Source organism: Aythya ferina (genome assembly GCF_964211825.1).
Source record: "Aythya ferina genome assembly, chromosome: Z".
NCBI lineage: Eukaryota > Metazoa > Chordata > Aves > Anseriformes > Anatidae > Aythya > Aythya ferina.
In genome coordinates, this window is record NC_140299.1 from 85,781,626 (window position 1) to 85,796,836 (window position 15,211).

At 58.8% G+C, this 15,211-nt stretch overlaps 1 protein-coding gene across 1 annotated transcript; it reads right to left on the reverse strand.

The window, feature by feature from the left end:
• Positions 1–624: 624 nt before the first annotated feature.
• Positions 625–11,670, reverse strand: LOC311427362 (maestro heat-like repeat-containing protein family member 7). The gene is made up of 22 exons (XM_084504673.1): positions 11,202–11,670; positions 10,519–10,610; positions 10,182–10,292; positions 9,824–9,909; positions 9,260–9,371; positions 8,928–9,014; positions 8,658–8,762; positions 8,306–8,549; positions 7,749–7,840; positions 7,120–7,260; positions 6,774–6,928; positions 6,524–6,662; positions 5,758–5,945; positions 5,532–5,669; positions 4,654–4,768; positions 4,383–4,523; positions 3,678–3,854; positions 3,022–3,177; positions 1,841–1,942; positions 1,536–1,638; positions 1,159–1,218; positions 625–981 (listed from the first exon to the last, which is right to left on the reverse strand). The coding sequence occupies exons 1-22, from the start codon at positions 11,356–11,358 to the stop codon at positions 791–793; spliced, it is 2,892 nt and encodes a 963-aa protein (XP_084360799.1). The 5' UTR covers positions 11,359–11,670; the 3' UTR covers positions 625–790.
• Between the last annotated feature and the right edge of the window lie 3,541 nt (positions 11,671–15,211).

Consider the following 15,211-nt stretch of genomic DNA (forward strand, 5'->3'; position numbering starts at 1 on the left):
AACACAACCAGCTACATATACGTTAACTTGTGGAACAACTCTATAGAGAATGTTAGGTTTCCCAGGGAAGCACTCGCTGTAACTGAGGGTTCAGACCTCACCCTGTAGGCATCCCTGTAGGGGGGAAGAGAGGTTCAGCACGGCAGCCTTCGGCTGATGCCAGGAGTCAGCGACGTCCTCCCTACTTGTCTGTGGTGGTGTCTTCCCCAACATTTTCCTCTCTTGAGCCCTTTTTTTACTATGTTCCTGCTTTTAGGTAGTGAGCGACTCAAGTCATATGCGCCTTTGTTGTGACTGGTATACATTTTCCTGGCTTTTGTTTTTGCTCAGGGAAATTCAGAGCGTGTGCTCAGTGAGAGGTAGTTGCACCTTGGAGGCGGGTAGCCTTGGGGATGGAGGTGTATTTTGGCACTGTAGTGAGATTATAATGAGCAAAGTTCATCCAGAGGACATGAGTAGGTTGTCAGTTAGTCTCAGGGCTGGCCATGTAATCTATCAGTTCCGTACCATCAGGCTCACTCTAAAATCGCGCTGTTCCTAGCAAAATGGCCCGACGCCCAGGAAGGCAAAGGCGGTGGGTTGCTCTAACACGCTGTGGCCAGGGAAGCAAAAGCTTTCCTTCCTCTTGGTTTCACAGCCTAGCAGAGCAGCTTGGTGCCGTGGAGTTTTCTAACCATTCAGTTTTCACACAAAAAAATGACACGTTCAAGCAGTGAAGAAAGAGGGCTGTTTCTTTGGGGAAAGTCCAGCAGAGAGGTTACTCGGCGGGGCCCGAGGGCTGGAGCTGGGCTCAGCACTGAGCACAGCTGCAGCAGCATAGCCAGCCAGCTCTCGGGACACGGGGCCTCCTCTCCCACACCCTCCGGAGCCGGTAACGTAGTGCTTGCAGGCTGAATGTGGAGGAAGTTCTCAGGACCAGGATGGTTTCAGTCACCAGGGAGGAGACCGAAGGGCTGCTGTAGCCCTCCATGCTTCTCAGGGCTGACATGGAAAGGAACAGAGGGCAGCTCAGAGCCTGCATCACTGGGAAGCACGCCCAGGAACCCCTCCTGCCAAGCCCACCCCACCTCCTCAGCTGGGGCAGGGGTCGCAGCTCACTGCCCAGGGTCTTTTCTCCTCCCAGACAGTTCGTGCTGATACCCCACTGCCCTCACTCACCCTCGATGATGTTCTCTAGCTTCTCCTTGCGCCCATCCACCAAGTGCTGCCCGGCAAGCCCTAGGTACACACGGCCCATCACAGATCCCGCTGGCCAGCTCGCCCCAGACACAGTCCCCCCCTCAACATCCCTGCCGGCTTGGCCATGTGTGCCCAAGTGTGACACCACCCAAGGAGGCTGCGAGGCACTCGCTAAGCTTCCCACCAGCAACCACTGCATGGGCAGGGGGTGGCCGAGGGCAGCAGGGAGCCCCCACAGGCACTCCAGGCCCACTCTGAGCTGGCAGTGCTCTGCAGCCACGTGGCTGATTCAGCAGCAGCTGGGGCTGCGGCCAAGCTGCTGTGGGGCACAGAGGGCCCATGGGGTTGTGACTCACCAATGAACCTGATGGCCGCCTCTTGCAGGGGCTCCTGGGGGCTCCACAGGTATGGCAGGCTCTGGCACAGGTAGTCATCCACTCTGCTGCTGTGCCCCACCAGCTGGAAGAGAATAGTACATGTGGATGGGGCTGGTGCAGCCTTGCCCCTTGGCCAGGCCAGCCCTGTACGTGGGACTGGCTTCCCCTGCTGGGATAGCCTGATGCAGTGGCTAGAGGCAAGGGTAGCCACCCTGCACCCTGGGCCAGGGCTGGCAGGCCTTGTCTGGGCCAGGTTTTGGGAGCCCTCGGGCAGTTGTCCTTACCAGGCACTTGCCAATCCTCTGTGGCTGCGCTGTCTCCAGCAGGTTCCTGAGCTGCTTCCACTTCAGGAGCTTGGCAGCACCAAGGAGGGCTTCCCGAGAGGCCTGCAGAGCAGCAGAGAGTGGGAGATGAAACCACTGCGCATTGGACAGGCCCTGGTTGTCCTGCACCTTGGCGAGGCTTGGGGGCTTTTCTGGCCCTTGCTGGGGAGGTGCAGCAGCTGGGGAAGGCATCTGCCAGAGGGTTCAGTGCTCGGGCAGAGGTGTGGGGCAACCACCAGCTCTGGCACTTCATGCTGCTGGGGCTGCAGGACAGAAGTCCCCCAGAGCTGCTCATCTGCAGCCAAGGCCAGCAGGCAGGTGAAGCGCTGCAGTCACTGAGGCACCAGGGCAGGAGGCAGCCAGGGACGCCACGCACGGGGACCCCAGCAGGCTGTTCCCTAGGGCCTGGGCTCCAGAGCCCGCCACCGCGGACACAGGGCCAGACCCCTGCCCTGGCTGCGGCTCCCTTCCCAGGCTGGCAGCCATGCTGGCTCCTGCAACCCCTGGCAGGGGCTGCACCCTTCTGCGTGGCCCAGGGCAGCCTGCAGGCCAGGGTTTCTGCAGTGAGCACGCTGGCGGCTCCAGGGTGCTCATGCCCAAGAGAGCAAAGGAGCATTCAGCCTAGGCATCTGGCGGGTCCCTGTGCATAACATGGGGTCGACAACTGTTGGGCACCTCACCACTGGCCTCAGACACCTGCAGGCACAGCTGGCATGCCCGTGAAAACTCTAGTGCCTAGGTATCTGTGGCTACGCAGCACTGCTGAGCACAGCTGGGAGCAGGCAGGGCAGGTCTGGAAAATGTCCGTGCCCACCTTCTTGGCCCATGACAGCTCTGGGGCTGCAGGAAGCCTCCCAGTGGGCTTTTCTGTGGAGGGCTGCATGCGGGGCTGGATGTGGGGCAGGGAGAGGCCCCTCCGCTCTGGCCCTCTGTGCAGGCGGAGGTGTAGTAGGGGCAAAATGGCTGTGGTGGGCCTGGTGCAGGCACAGAGGGGCTCTGCACCTTTCTTTTGGATTCGGGAGCTTTGGCCCTGAGGTGAGGCACATTCAGAGGGAGCCTTGCTAACAGCCCATGCCCCTAATGCTCAGGCCCTCCTGAGGGGTGTTGCCCCCTCAAGTGAATGCTCAGCTTAGTGTCCCCACCTCAGCCACACGCTGGTCCTGGTCATGCAGGTGGAAGAAGAGGGGGAGGATGGTGCTCTGCACTTGCTTCTTCATCTCCATCTTATGGGTGCCCTCTGCAACCTCCATGGCATCCTTGCAGAGAAGGATGGAGAGCTCTCTCATGCAGCTGCACTCCTGGTGAGACAGAACAAGGGAGGACCTCAGTCCAGGCTCTTCCGAGCTCACAGTGAGCAAGGGGTCGGTGTGGCAGACAGGGAGACACACGCTCCTGGCTCTTACTCTGCAGTGAGCTGTGGCAGGTAGGCCAAGTGTGTGGGCAGTGCAAAATGGCTCAAGACACAGGAAGGGCAAGGCAGTGGGTTGCAGATGGTCCACCCTGGGGCTGGCAAGGGGACACATGGCAAGGGGAGAAGCGGCCATGGGCAGCAAGGGGCCGAGGAGAAGTTGCCATTGTGGAGCACACATCTGCAGGGCTCTGCACAGGGAGGGGCTGCCCCAGCAGGAGAGCCCAAGAAGCACCAAGCAAAACGTTTCCAGCACGTGCCCAGGGATCGTGGTGGGCGAAGAATTCGCAGGCCAGTGAGACACGCGGAGAGGGACGCACCACCCCCAGGCCACATTCACGTGCCCCGTGGCCACGCTAGCCAAACCTCCTGCTTGCCCACCAGACTTACGTTTTCAAAGAGGGGCAGGAGCCTGTCAGGCAGCTGCAGAGCGATGGGGCCAGCCACTTGCCCATCTGCTAGGCGCAGAGTGTTGCGGAGGACAGTCACGGCCTTCATACTGATGTCGCTGTTGGCATCCTGCAGTTGCTGCACGACCTCTGGCAGCAGGTCTTGCAGAGTTACTGCCTACATGAAACACAGCAGTTCTGTTTCAGAAACACCGAAGACCATCCTGGCAGAAGCCCTTTGCTTACAGCAGGCACAGCCCAGAGCAGAGGTCTGTCTCCAGGAGCGTGCTGAGGCCCCTTCAGACAGAAGGCTGCTGCCTTGGGTTGCAGAAGTAGCCACTTGTGTCAGCCTGGCCCCGTGCGGGGCCTCATCTTCCCAACCTCAGCAGGATGACTGCTCTGGGTAGAGTGCTCCTGCAGCTGAGGCAGCCCTGCGCTGGCTGGCCTGGGGCCTGGCATTGACCTCTTTCTGGCACAGCAGGAGGTGCCTTTGAGCGGACACTGGTGCCGCTCTCCTCGTGCTGCACAGTCCAGGCAGGGGCTGCCCAGAAGCGCTCAGGGGCTGATGAAGAAGGCAGTGAGAGCAGTGGAGCCACTACCGCCCCTCCCGATTCTTGGCAAAGTCCAAGCAAGCCTCTGCGGGCAACAGCACCTGCAGCCCAGCCCCAGGCGGATGCTGCCACTTGGCCCAGATGCCCCCACTCACCATCTTGGGTCTCGTAGACAGCGTGACGAGGCTTGTAACCGCCATCCCACGCAGCACCGAGGACTGACTGTGCAGGTGTGAATGAAGAATGTCTGGGATGCAGGCATTGACAAGCTGCTCAAAGTCTACGCAGTCCAGCAACTGAAAGACACCCAGCAGCCCAGTGAGAGCCTGGCCCAGCCGGCAGGACTCCTGGCAGCACGCTGAATCTGCCAGAGAGCCCAGAGTTTCAAGGCACCTTGGAGAGGCACCGCTTGCTGCTAGGCCCTACCTCCATGAAGACAGCCATGGCGGTGATCTCCTTGTGCTTCTGTCTCTGGCGGAGACATATGACTGCCTCTTCAAACGCCGAGGCACCGAAGAGCGGTGCTTTGCTTCGCAGAGCCCTGGCCAGGGGAAGAACGCATTGGTAGTACCAAGCTGGGCAAACAAACCTCCTTGGGACTGTGCTTTCAGCGCTAGCTGTTATCCCATGGGCCAGACCAGGGCAAGGCTTGCATTTCTGCACTCTGCTTCAGCAGCTGGTGCCATCCACTTGAGGAGAGGCCGCCCGCCCTTCACCACATACCTTGCCTTTGCAAACATGGAGGGTGACGAGCACAGATGTGCTCGATTCACTGAGGGATGCCCTGCCTACACACAAGTTGTGGCCTTCCAACAGATGCCATTTCCTGACCACTTTGGATCCCCAGGCCACTGAGCCTTCCCGCGCTCTCTGGCCACCCTTCCGGCTGCTCTGCCACACAGCTCCAGTGCAGGCTGTGGCATTGCCTGCAGAGCCAGCCCCAGCACTCTCCTGCACCACTGGTCCCCGAGGAAGGAGTGCATTGGAAGGTGACAGGTCCTGCGAGTCCTCCTCTTGCACTGGGCAAGAGCAGCCCTTCACCAAGGAGCTCTCAGAGGCAGCAGCATGGAAATCATAGAATGAATCGTAGAATGGCTCGGGTTGGAAGGGACCTTAAAGATCAAAGAGGCTACTTCCCCTGCCGGTCTCTCCTGAGATCCCTCAGTCACCAGCACTGAGGGTCAACGCTGTCCCTCGGACCCCTGGGGACACCTCACCAGCCACGAGGAAGGGGATCACGTGGGGCCCTCCACCTCTGGGGGAAGAGTGCCAGGGGAGACAAGGACAACTGATGAGGCAATCACCTAGTCAGCACAGCAACACCTGTGTGGAAGGTCTCATGTCTTAAAAGCGTGTCCCAGCCACCCTGCGTCTGGATGTCTTCAACCAAAGTGGCACCCCCCACGTGTTGGAAAAGAGCTCTCATGGTCATCACCGCAGTCCTGCATGCAGAGCACAATGCGCGTCACATGTGGCGCCCCAGCGCTGGCTCCGGCCTGGGGCACAGACCTGGCAGAGGGGATGGAGCACCTGAGAAAGATGCCTGGAGGCCACATGCACTCCCCCATCTGACTGCTGCTCCTGCTGAAGTCCTGCAGTGTGCACTCATGGATGAAGGAGATCTGGAAGAGCACGGCAATGTAGAGCTTGTGGAAAAGTGAGTGCGCAATGTTTTTGCTGGAGGGCAGCTGGAAGATCTTGTTCATGGCACTGGTTACCTGCAGAAAACAGTCAGGTGCAGCTCTCAGTGCACAGGTGTCCCTGCAGCACTGCCAGAGCTTGCGGGTTGGGGGGTGAGGGAGGTGGGGGTGGGGCGTCGCTCTGAGCTGATGGAGGCACCGGGCCAGAGCCCGCTGCCTGGCTGCCTGGCCTGGGGCCCAGCCCCAGCGGCTCCCTGGGTTCGTCTCTGCTTTGTGGCATGGGCAAGCCAGCTTTTCGTGTCCAGAGCAAAGGGCCCAGCAGGCCCCGGGGGTCTTGCCAGCTGTCCTCAGCTCCCTGGGCCAAACCTTGCAGCCTGCTTGGGCCAGGCAGCTGCCCTGCCCGGGGCTGCCCAGCAAGGCAGGAGCAGGCGGGGAGGGAGGAGGACAGAGAGCGGCAGGGCAGGGGTGGGCTGCGTGCCTGTGCGCAGTGGGGCCCCAGCAGTGCATGTGGCCCTGCTGGGCTCTGGCTCCCAGCCCCCCTGACTGGGGAGCCCCAGGGAAGGCTGGCGTTTGGGGACAGAGGAAGAGGGGAGGAGGGGATGGGGAGGGGAGTGCAGCCCCACTGGGGGTGAGCGAGGCCTGGTCCAGGAACTCACAGCCCAGGAACGGACACAGTTGTGGTGTGGGCCAAAGCCATCGTGCCCAGGCCCTATGTATTGCATCAGCAGCTTTCTCAGCACGTCCTCTGCAACGCAGGGCTCGGAGACCATCGTCTGCCACATGGCCGTGGCAACCCTGCAGAGACAAAGCATGCTGTCGATGGGGCCACCCCAGCCACTGCCCCTTGGCCTGTGCCGGCCCTGAGGGTCCTGAGCTGTGCCAGAGGTGGGTGGGTGGGCCCTGTACCTATCGCACCACGGGAAGACCTCCAGCAGGCCCTGGACCGCGTGCTCAGGGTGCAAGGAGGTGATCTGGAAAAGGGTCCTCTTCAGGATGTCCAGGAGTGATTCCTTGCTGACCGACGCCAGGCGGTCATGGATGATCTGCATGACCCGTGGCACCTGGAGGAGAGATGAGGGAGAATGGAGCGGAGCACAGCCATGGCCCCAGCTGCCACCAGCAAATGCTTCCCTCCTGTGGCTCTTTGCCAGCCCGAATGGCTGTCGGGGACTCCCAAGCCGTGGACCCGGGCCAGGGAGAACGGCCCCCGAGAGGGCAACAGCACAGGGCAATCTGTCTGCAAACTGCTAACCTCCTCCATCTGTGAGTCTGTGATCATATCCAACACGCGGGCAACCACCTTTGTGTCAGAGACCCTGGGGTGTGTCATGCCCTCCAAGATGGTGAGGATGAAGTCCGTCCTCTCAACAGGGAAGAGGAAGCTGCCAAATACCTGCGAGAGGGAAGACATGTCACACAGCCTGCCTTGGTGGCGGGCTGCAGCTGAGCAGCGAGGGCAGCTCTGGAGAGAGAGCCAGGGCAGTGCTGGCACTGTGCCCCCAGCACAGGCAGGAGCAAGAGCTGGCGTGGGCTTGCAAGGGCCGGCCTGGGCTGGGATGACTGTAGCCTCAGTGGCTGCGGAGAGGGAACTGCCCCGCAGGGTGAAGGCAGGTGGTGGAGGTCAGGGTCAGGGCACACTTGGCGGTGTGTAGGCAGCCAGGCCTTGTGGGTGGCCAGGACAGCTGGACCTGCAGTGCTGATGCTGGCCACTGACATTAGCCTTTGGCTGCTCCCTGCTGAGATATGGTGGGACCCTGCAGCCGGCTTGCTGGGAGGCTGTGACGGACCCTGCCTCCTGCCCGCAGTTCTTGGGGCACTGGTTCATCCAGGTCTCCTGTCAACCTCACAGCCAAGAATCCCAGGAAGGGAGGGGCTCATTACCGTCGGTTCGCTAGCAGCGTCCTTGGGCAGGAAGGTGCTTGGGCATTCCCGCTCCAGAAAGAGATACGGATAGGTAGGTGTCATCAGGTGGCCTGGGCAGCAAGGCAAACAGAGAGTGGGTGAGTGGTAGGAATGATGCAGAAGCTGCTGCTTGGAGAAGACAGCTGAGAACACCAAGCAGAGCTCTGATTGTGGCAGGGCGCTGTGTCTGTCAAAGAGGGGCACTCTGTGTTGGGTGGAGGGTAGGGGGTGGGGACAGGAGACATGCCAGGGAGAAAACCGCCTCGCAGTCTGCAGAAAGGCCAGAGAGTCTGGTCCGGCTTTCTGCTCTGAAGCAGGAGAGAAGCCCCACGATGCTGCTACTGCTACAGGCTCTCCAGTCCACTGGTTCTCAGGAGTGCTACTAAGCCACTGCCCCAGGGGACATCCTGCTGCTCCAATAGGGGCTGGGGGAGCCCCCTAGGGTTGGTGCAGCACGGCTGCTCCCCTGCTCCACCCTTGGAGGAATGTGCTGCTCTTTCCTCTAGCTGGGGAGGGCGGACAAAGCGGCGTATCACCATGCCTGGTCTTGACTGGGCCCTCGTGTCTGGAAGGTGCTAGCCCACCCCAGCCTCTCTTACTCTGTCGCACCATCACGATCCTGTGGATGGCGTGAAGAGCCTCTGCAGACCCACAGCTGATGTTCTCGTCCTCCTCGGCACAGCACAGGGTGAGGCACCCCATCAGCTGCCCCAGGAGTGGCACAGGCTTCGTCTGGAAGGTGCGAACGCTGACCGTGCCCACTCTGTTTGTGAACGAGTCCTGGGGTTGAGAGGATGGACAGTGGCAGCTTGGCTGAGCTAGTGCACTTGAGACAGCAGGAAGGGGTGAGGGAGTGCTTAGAGGTTGCCTGAACCACCAGCTCCTTACCTGCATCAGAGAAGTGGGGATCAGGGCCTCGCTCAGACTGGCAATCCTCCCCACGGCATACCGACGCTTTGCCACTTTCTCGGATCTTGTGAGGGGCAGCAGGGCCTGAGAAGAGAAAAGCTGCTGGTTTGCCTTGGGATGCAGTGGCAGCTCCCGTAGCGGCAGCTCTGCCAAGCGCCGGGCAGGGTTTACACAGCGTGCCCAGGCTTCTCCTGAACAAGAGAAGAGCCTGGAAAGGGGGTATAGCCCGTCGCGGCCTTGGGGACAGACCCGCAAGATGATCTCCAGCGTAGCGGCAGTGTAGTCCGATGAAGTACACACCAGCACTTCCAGCACGCTGTCCAGAGATTTCAGAATCTGTAAGGAAGACAGAGCGGGTGGTGCTTTTTTGTTGGTCCTTCCTCATGGGAAGCTGGCTTGAATGCCTGCTGCCTGAGGCAGGCCTCAGCTGCCCAGTGGTGCCAGCAACCTGCCCAGTGGTGTCTCAGGATCTCCGTTGTCTTTCTGTTTCTCCCGTGGTCTTTCAGCAGCCAAAGCTAACTAGGAAAAAGTGCGCAGGAACTGACTGGCAGCAGGCTCTCTGTAGCTCACTCGCTGCTTACCTCAGCATAAAGTGAAGCATCCAACTTGCCCCTCTCCGTCTCTGAAGCAAGAGAGCCAATGGCGTTGATGCAGGGGCCGAGGTGCTGTGACAGCAGTGCTAGGTTCTCTTTGCTGCAAGGAGAGGAGAGAAGGTGCCCATTGGAGGCTGGCACTAGGAGCAGTGCCCAGATGCCCTGGGAAGGTGACCGTAGATGTCAGGGCCTGGGGTCACCAGGTGGGACCCGTACTGGGTGGGCAAGGCTTGTGTGGAGGCATCTTCTCCCTCTCCCGTGCTGCTGAGCCAGGGATAGAGGGCAGTCATGGCATGCAGTGCACAAAGCCCTTTCCAGCTCCTGCCTCTCTCCCTTCAGGGAAAAAAGCTGGGAAGGGAGACAATGGAGAGCCCCTGCCGGCACTGCCGGCTGGCTCTGCTGGCATGGCACCCTCTGCCCTCCTATCTGGTGCAGGGGAGAGCTGAGGCCCTAAGACAGAGCACCAAAGTCCTGCCCGGGTGGGGGAAGCCCGCTGCTGTCAGGCCCATGCTGTGGAGAGGCCCTGGCCAAGCCAGGGTATGGGGCAGGTACCTCCTTTCAGTGATGGCATACGCAGCTTGCCAGCCCAGGAGCATCACAGTGCGCAGGTGGTCGAAGGGAGACTTAGGCAGTTGCATCTGGAGAGAGACAACATGGTCAGGATGGGACACGGGAAGCTGCCAGGGGCTGGCACTGATCTGCAGGGCAGGCAGAGCGTTGCTGGCACTATACCAGCATTGGCGTCAAGACCCGGGGGGTTAAGGGGGGCACAGGCCAGGCTGCTCTGTGCCCACAGAGGCCCGTCCCACCCTCCCCTGTGTGCAGAAACCCCTGTGCTGTTCTGACTGCTGGGCTGGTGCCCGGACAGCTCACCCTTCCCCCCTCCCCGCCCCACTGGGTATCCCCTCACCTTCTTCTCCACTCCCAGGTCGTCGCTGGGCAGGTACATGTATGTCCTCTCCATCCTGGTGCTGCAGATGGTGCGGATCGAGGCCAGAAACTTCAGCTTCCAGTCCTCTTCCTGACAGTCAGGGAGCAGAGAGACAAATAGGGAGGGTGAGAGGGCGGCGACATGGCCAGCAGGGCCACTGCACCACAGGGGTGCAGTGATGGTACAAGGGGCCAGGAGGGCAGCAGCTCAGCACAGCCAGCAGCCCTCCAAAAGCCTGTGTGTGGGCAGCAAACACGGCAGCCCCCAGCTGGGAGAAGCAGGCTGAGCCTCACGCACTGACAAAGTCTGCAGTTACCATTTTGGTGCCAGTGAGAACAGCCCAGAAGTAGTCACAGGCTTCCACGTCCTTGGGCTCCGGAGACATGACGGAGGCAGCAGAAGCATCATCTGATTAAAAAAGAATGGACAGAGCTGTAGGCGGGGCAGGAGGCAGAGGGAAGAGCCATGCCCTCTCTTGAGCCCTGTGCCCACCGCCCTGCCGACTGCAAGCCCTGGGTCGGAGCACTGATGCCCCCTTTCCTCAAGGTTGCCGCTGGCAGCAGAGCAGGAAAGGTCCCTGTCCTGCAGCACTCCTGCCGGGTGAGCAGCCTTCTGCTGCCTGTCCCCACAGCAAGAGCTGGGTCCCCTCCACTCTCTCCCGCTGGGAGCCTCCCCTGCTGCCAGGGGAGGCTGTGCTGGGGCTGGCTCCTGGCTCACAGCTGCCCTGCCCTTCAGGAGCCGGCATGCCCCCCGCCGGCTGTACCCCTCTGCTGATGTTCCAGGGAAACGGGCTCCTGCTGCAGAACAGGGTGCACTCGCTGACTTTGGTCCCGTCCAGCCCGCTGGGGACCCTCGCTCGCTTGGCTTCCTCAGTTGTGGCAGTGGCATGGCAGTGCCATGCTGTGGCACCCGTCCCTGGTGGAGCCCCGACTCCAGCCTGCTGGTGAGCCTGGAGCCTGGGGCCAGGCTGGACGGGCCCAGCAGTGCCTGCGTACTTACCCCTCTGAAGCACATGGGTCTCCCACGTAGAATATGCAGCAGATCTGCTATCCTTCTCAGCATTCAGGATCTCGGGGACAAGTAATAGCAGCCCCGCCAGGGCAAAATCGTCAGTGCCCCTTTGGCAAGGAGCCGCACGACTCGTGCACTGTCCCATTGTAATCCTCGTGGACACTGTGGGGCTGCCCTGCTGGTGCTGGGTAGTTGTAGCTGTCCCAGGGGTGAGTCAAAAAGGGCTCTGCTGTGATGTCACCCAGGACAAAAGGGGGACGCTGTCTCCAGGGCGGAGGGCGTGAGGCCCAGGCACCTGACTCCTCTCAGATGCCACAAGGCCGCTGTGAGATGGGGAAGATACTAAAACTTATCCAAATTAGTATTTAGCTACATATATGGTAAAATATCCTAATTATAAGGATGTAGATGAGAACCTTATGAGCAGCAGATGTAAAAAGGAAGATATCGCTCAAGGCCAACGGGTGAGGGAAGGACGAACAACTTGTTGGCAGGAAAGAAAGCAAAGATAAACAAAAAACTTCTACATGCTGTCCAGCAGCAGGTCCAGGTCCAGAAAGGTAAAGAGAGTTTAACCTGCTCTTCCTCACTGCCTTCAACCTGAAAGACCTCTGCCCACGACCACCAGGCTACGCTGCGCAGGTGCAACCGGGAGGAGCTAAGGGCGGGGAGTATGGAAATGAGTACTTGGAAGAGGTCTGCCTTTTGGGGAAATCAATGAATATGTATGAGAGCTCGTGTAATATGTAACAGTATTCGTGTATAAAATTGTGAGAGACGAGCGGGCAGGTGTGCACTTTTTCAGGGAAGCCATTCCCAGTGCGCCTGGTGCACCGCAATAAAGTGTACCTACTTTACAACCCTATGGTTGTGGAGTCTTTTCCGCGCGTCACCTGTGTGCCCTCACACCCTCTTGGGACCACCCTGTGGCTCTGTGGCGTGTCCCAGAGCGCCAGTGTGCCTGAAGGACCTCCCTTTGTCTTCATGGGCACACCAGAGCCTTGCCTCTCCCACTCAGTGGCCAGAGCAGCCATGGATGTGACCTGGCAATCCTGGGAGACATTCTGACAGCAAAGGTCTGCTAAAACACTGGCAGACACAACTGCCAGTCAGCCTGCAAACTGCTAATCCTTGAGAAGGCCCAAGTGGCCCCTTGGAACTTTGGCTGTGCACCTAAGAAGCAGAAACCTCCTGAGCGACCACTGATAAGGGCAAAAAGGAGGAGCTCTAACAGCACTTCATTGTCTGAAAAGGTGAATATACTTTGGGAAAGTGTGGACATGGACACCTTCTGGGCCACTTTCCCTGCTTGTTCTACCCTGACCCCACAGCTTTTAGAACAGGGAGAAGCCCCTGTCTGCAGGGTCTGCAGAGAAACTTCTGTAATTTGAGTTGTTTGGATTGTGAGGAACGTGATCTCCACACAAGGGTGCCTTCTGGTTGCTACTGAGCAATCTAGAAAGTTCTCTAGTGCCACATAGGAGTAAATAACACTGTCAGCCTTCAGCTTGGAGGCAGATGTGGCGATGACACCCTAGTATCCTGCCAAGTGTTGCCATCACGGCTAACTTCTTTTGTTGGTATCAAAACTTACCAATTCTTTTGTGATCTCTTGCTAATCATTAATCCTTCCTGTGATAATACTACCCTGGCCACACCGCTGAGTGTGTGAGGCACAGATGCTCTCTCCCACTTTCTGCAGTTTTTGGCATATCACATTTACATCCTTTCCCTCACGCTGAAATCTCTTTCAGTGCCAGGAAGTGCTTTGCAAAAAAGCCTCTACATTGCATTTTCCGTCCTTCTGAAAACGTGGTCACACATCCAATAGACAGAGAGAGCGAGCACAATTTAGAGCACATCCAAAAATCCTGCCCATAGGGAGACATTAGAAAACACCTGTGACTTTGGCTTTGGAACTGGAAATGGCACATTTTCAGAGTCCTGGGGTGACTAGTGTCATCATGTGCTCTGATCTCACCGCCTAGTCCTGCTGGCCACGCTAGTTCTCATGCCGTCCAGGATGAGACACCTGGGCACGCTGCTGGCTCACGTTCAGCCAGCCATCAACCAGCATTCCCACGTCCTTTTCTGCTGGGCACACTTCCAGCCACTCTTCCCCAGGCCTAGGCGGCTGCATTAGGTTGCTGTGAACCAAGAGCAGGAGCCAGCACTTAGCCTTGTATAGCGGCACGAGATTGAACTCGGCCCATCGATCCTTTAACCCGGCTGGCAGCTAAGCACCACACAGGTGCCTGTACTGGGCTGGAGTGGCCGCAGGGGCTGGAGTGGTAGCAGTGCTGCACCTGGCCCTTGCTGGGGAGGTGCAGCAGCTGGGGAAGGCATCTGCCAGAGGGTTCAGTACTCGGGCAGAGGTGTGGGGCAACCACCAGCTCCGGCACTTCATGCTGCTGGGGCTGCAGGACAGAGGTCCCCCAGAGCTGCTCATCTGCAGCCAAGGCCAGCAGGCAGGTGAAGCGCTGCAGTCACTGAGGCACCAGGGCAGGAGGCAGCCAGGGACACCACGCACGGGGACCCCAGCAGGCTGTTCCCTAGGGCCTGGGCTCTAGAGCCCGCCACCGCGGACACAGGGCCAGACCCCTGCCCTGGCTGCGGCTCCCTTCCCAGGCTGGTGATGATGCTCTTTTTCTTTCCCTCAATGATGTTCTTTAGCTTCTCCTCATGCCCATCCGTCAAGTGCTGCCCAGCAAGCCTTAGGCGAGGAGCCACAGTCCTCAGGGGCTGCCTTTGTGTGACTTAGGGGGGCACTCCTGGCTCCAGCAAAGCCTCATTAGCTGCCCTCGTGAGGGCTGCCGGCTTCTGGTGGTTCCCTCAGCTACTTTGATGGCTGCACACTGTGATCCCCACTCCACTGTGGAATACATCTGCCCCAGAGCCGATCGCCTCAGGCGAGTGACTGTTAGATGGCGGTTAACAGTGCTCACAACAGAAGGCTTTTCATCGTCCACAAATTCCTTTAGCTGCCATTTCACAGCTCCACTTACAAAGGGAGCCCGAGCTTTCTCTCTCCCCTAAGCACAGCCCTAACCGACGCGCGGAAAAGACTCCACAACCATAAGGTTGTAAAGTAGGTACGCTTTATTGCGGTGCACCGGACACACTGGGAATGGCTTCCCTGAAAAAGGTGCGCGCCTGCCCGCTCGTCTCTCACAATTTTATACACGAATACTGTTACATATTACATGAGCTCTCATACATATTCATTGATTTCCCCAAAAAGGCGGACCTCTTCCAAGTACTCATTTCTATACTGCCTGCCCTTAGTTCCTTCCGGCTGCGCCTGCGCAATGTAGCCTGGTGGTCGTGGGCAGGGGTCTTTCAGGATGAAGGCAACGAGGAAGAGCAGGTTAAGCTCTCTTGACCTTTGTGGACTTTGACCTTCTGTTGGACAGTGTAGGCCTTTTTTGCTTGTCTTTGCCTTGTTTCCTGCCAACAAGTTGTTCATCCTTCCCTAATGAGTTGTTCATCCTTCCCTCACCCGTTGGCCTTGAGCGATATCTTCCTTTTTACATCTGCTGCTCATAAGGTTCTCGTCTACATCCCAGATAATTAGGATATTTTACCATATATGTAGCTAAATCCATCAATGCAAAATGGACTTCCTTTACCGGATGCGGGGGAAACCTTGTTACAAAAGATGAGGAAAAGGCGGAGGTGCTTAATGCCTTCCTTGCCTCAGTCTTTAGCGGCAATATCGGTCGTTCTCTGGATACCCAGTACCCTGAGCTGGTGGAAGGGGATGGGGAGCAGAATGTGGCCCTCACTATCCATGAAGAAATGGTTGGCGACCTGCTACGGCACTTGGATGTGTGCAAGTCAGTGGGGCCGGATGGGATCCACCCGAGGATACTGAGAGAACTGGCGGAGGAGCTGGCCAAGCCGCTTTCCATCATTTATCAGCAGTCCTGGCTATCGGGGGAGGTCCCAGTTGACTGGCAGCTAGCAAACGTGACGCCCATCTACAAGAAGGGCCGGAG

What these genes read in the sequence shown, in the direction of transcription:
- LOC311427362 (XM_084504673.1), bottom strand. Translation starts at nt 11,358, where the DNA reads ATGGGACAGTGCACGAGTCGTGCGGCTCCTTGCCAAAGGGGCACTGAC. An exon ending in ACCTGGGAGTGGAGAAGAAG is followed by an intron (nt 9,910 to 10,181) that starts GTGAGGGGATAC and finishes GTCTCTCTCCAG; the next exon opens with ATGCAACTGCCTAAGTCTCC. An exon ending in ATGCTTCACTTTATGCTGAG is followed by an intron (nt 9,015 to 9,259) that starts GTAAGCAGCGAG and finishes TCTTCCTTACAG; the next exon opens with ATTCTGAAATCTCTGGACAG.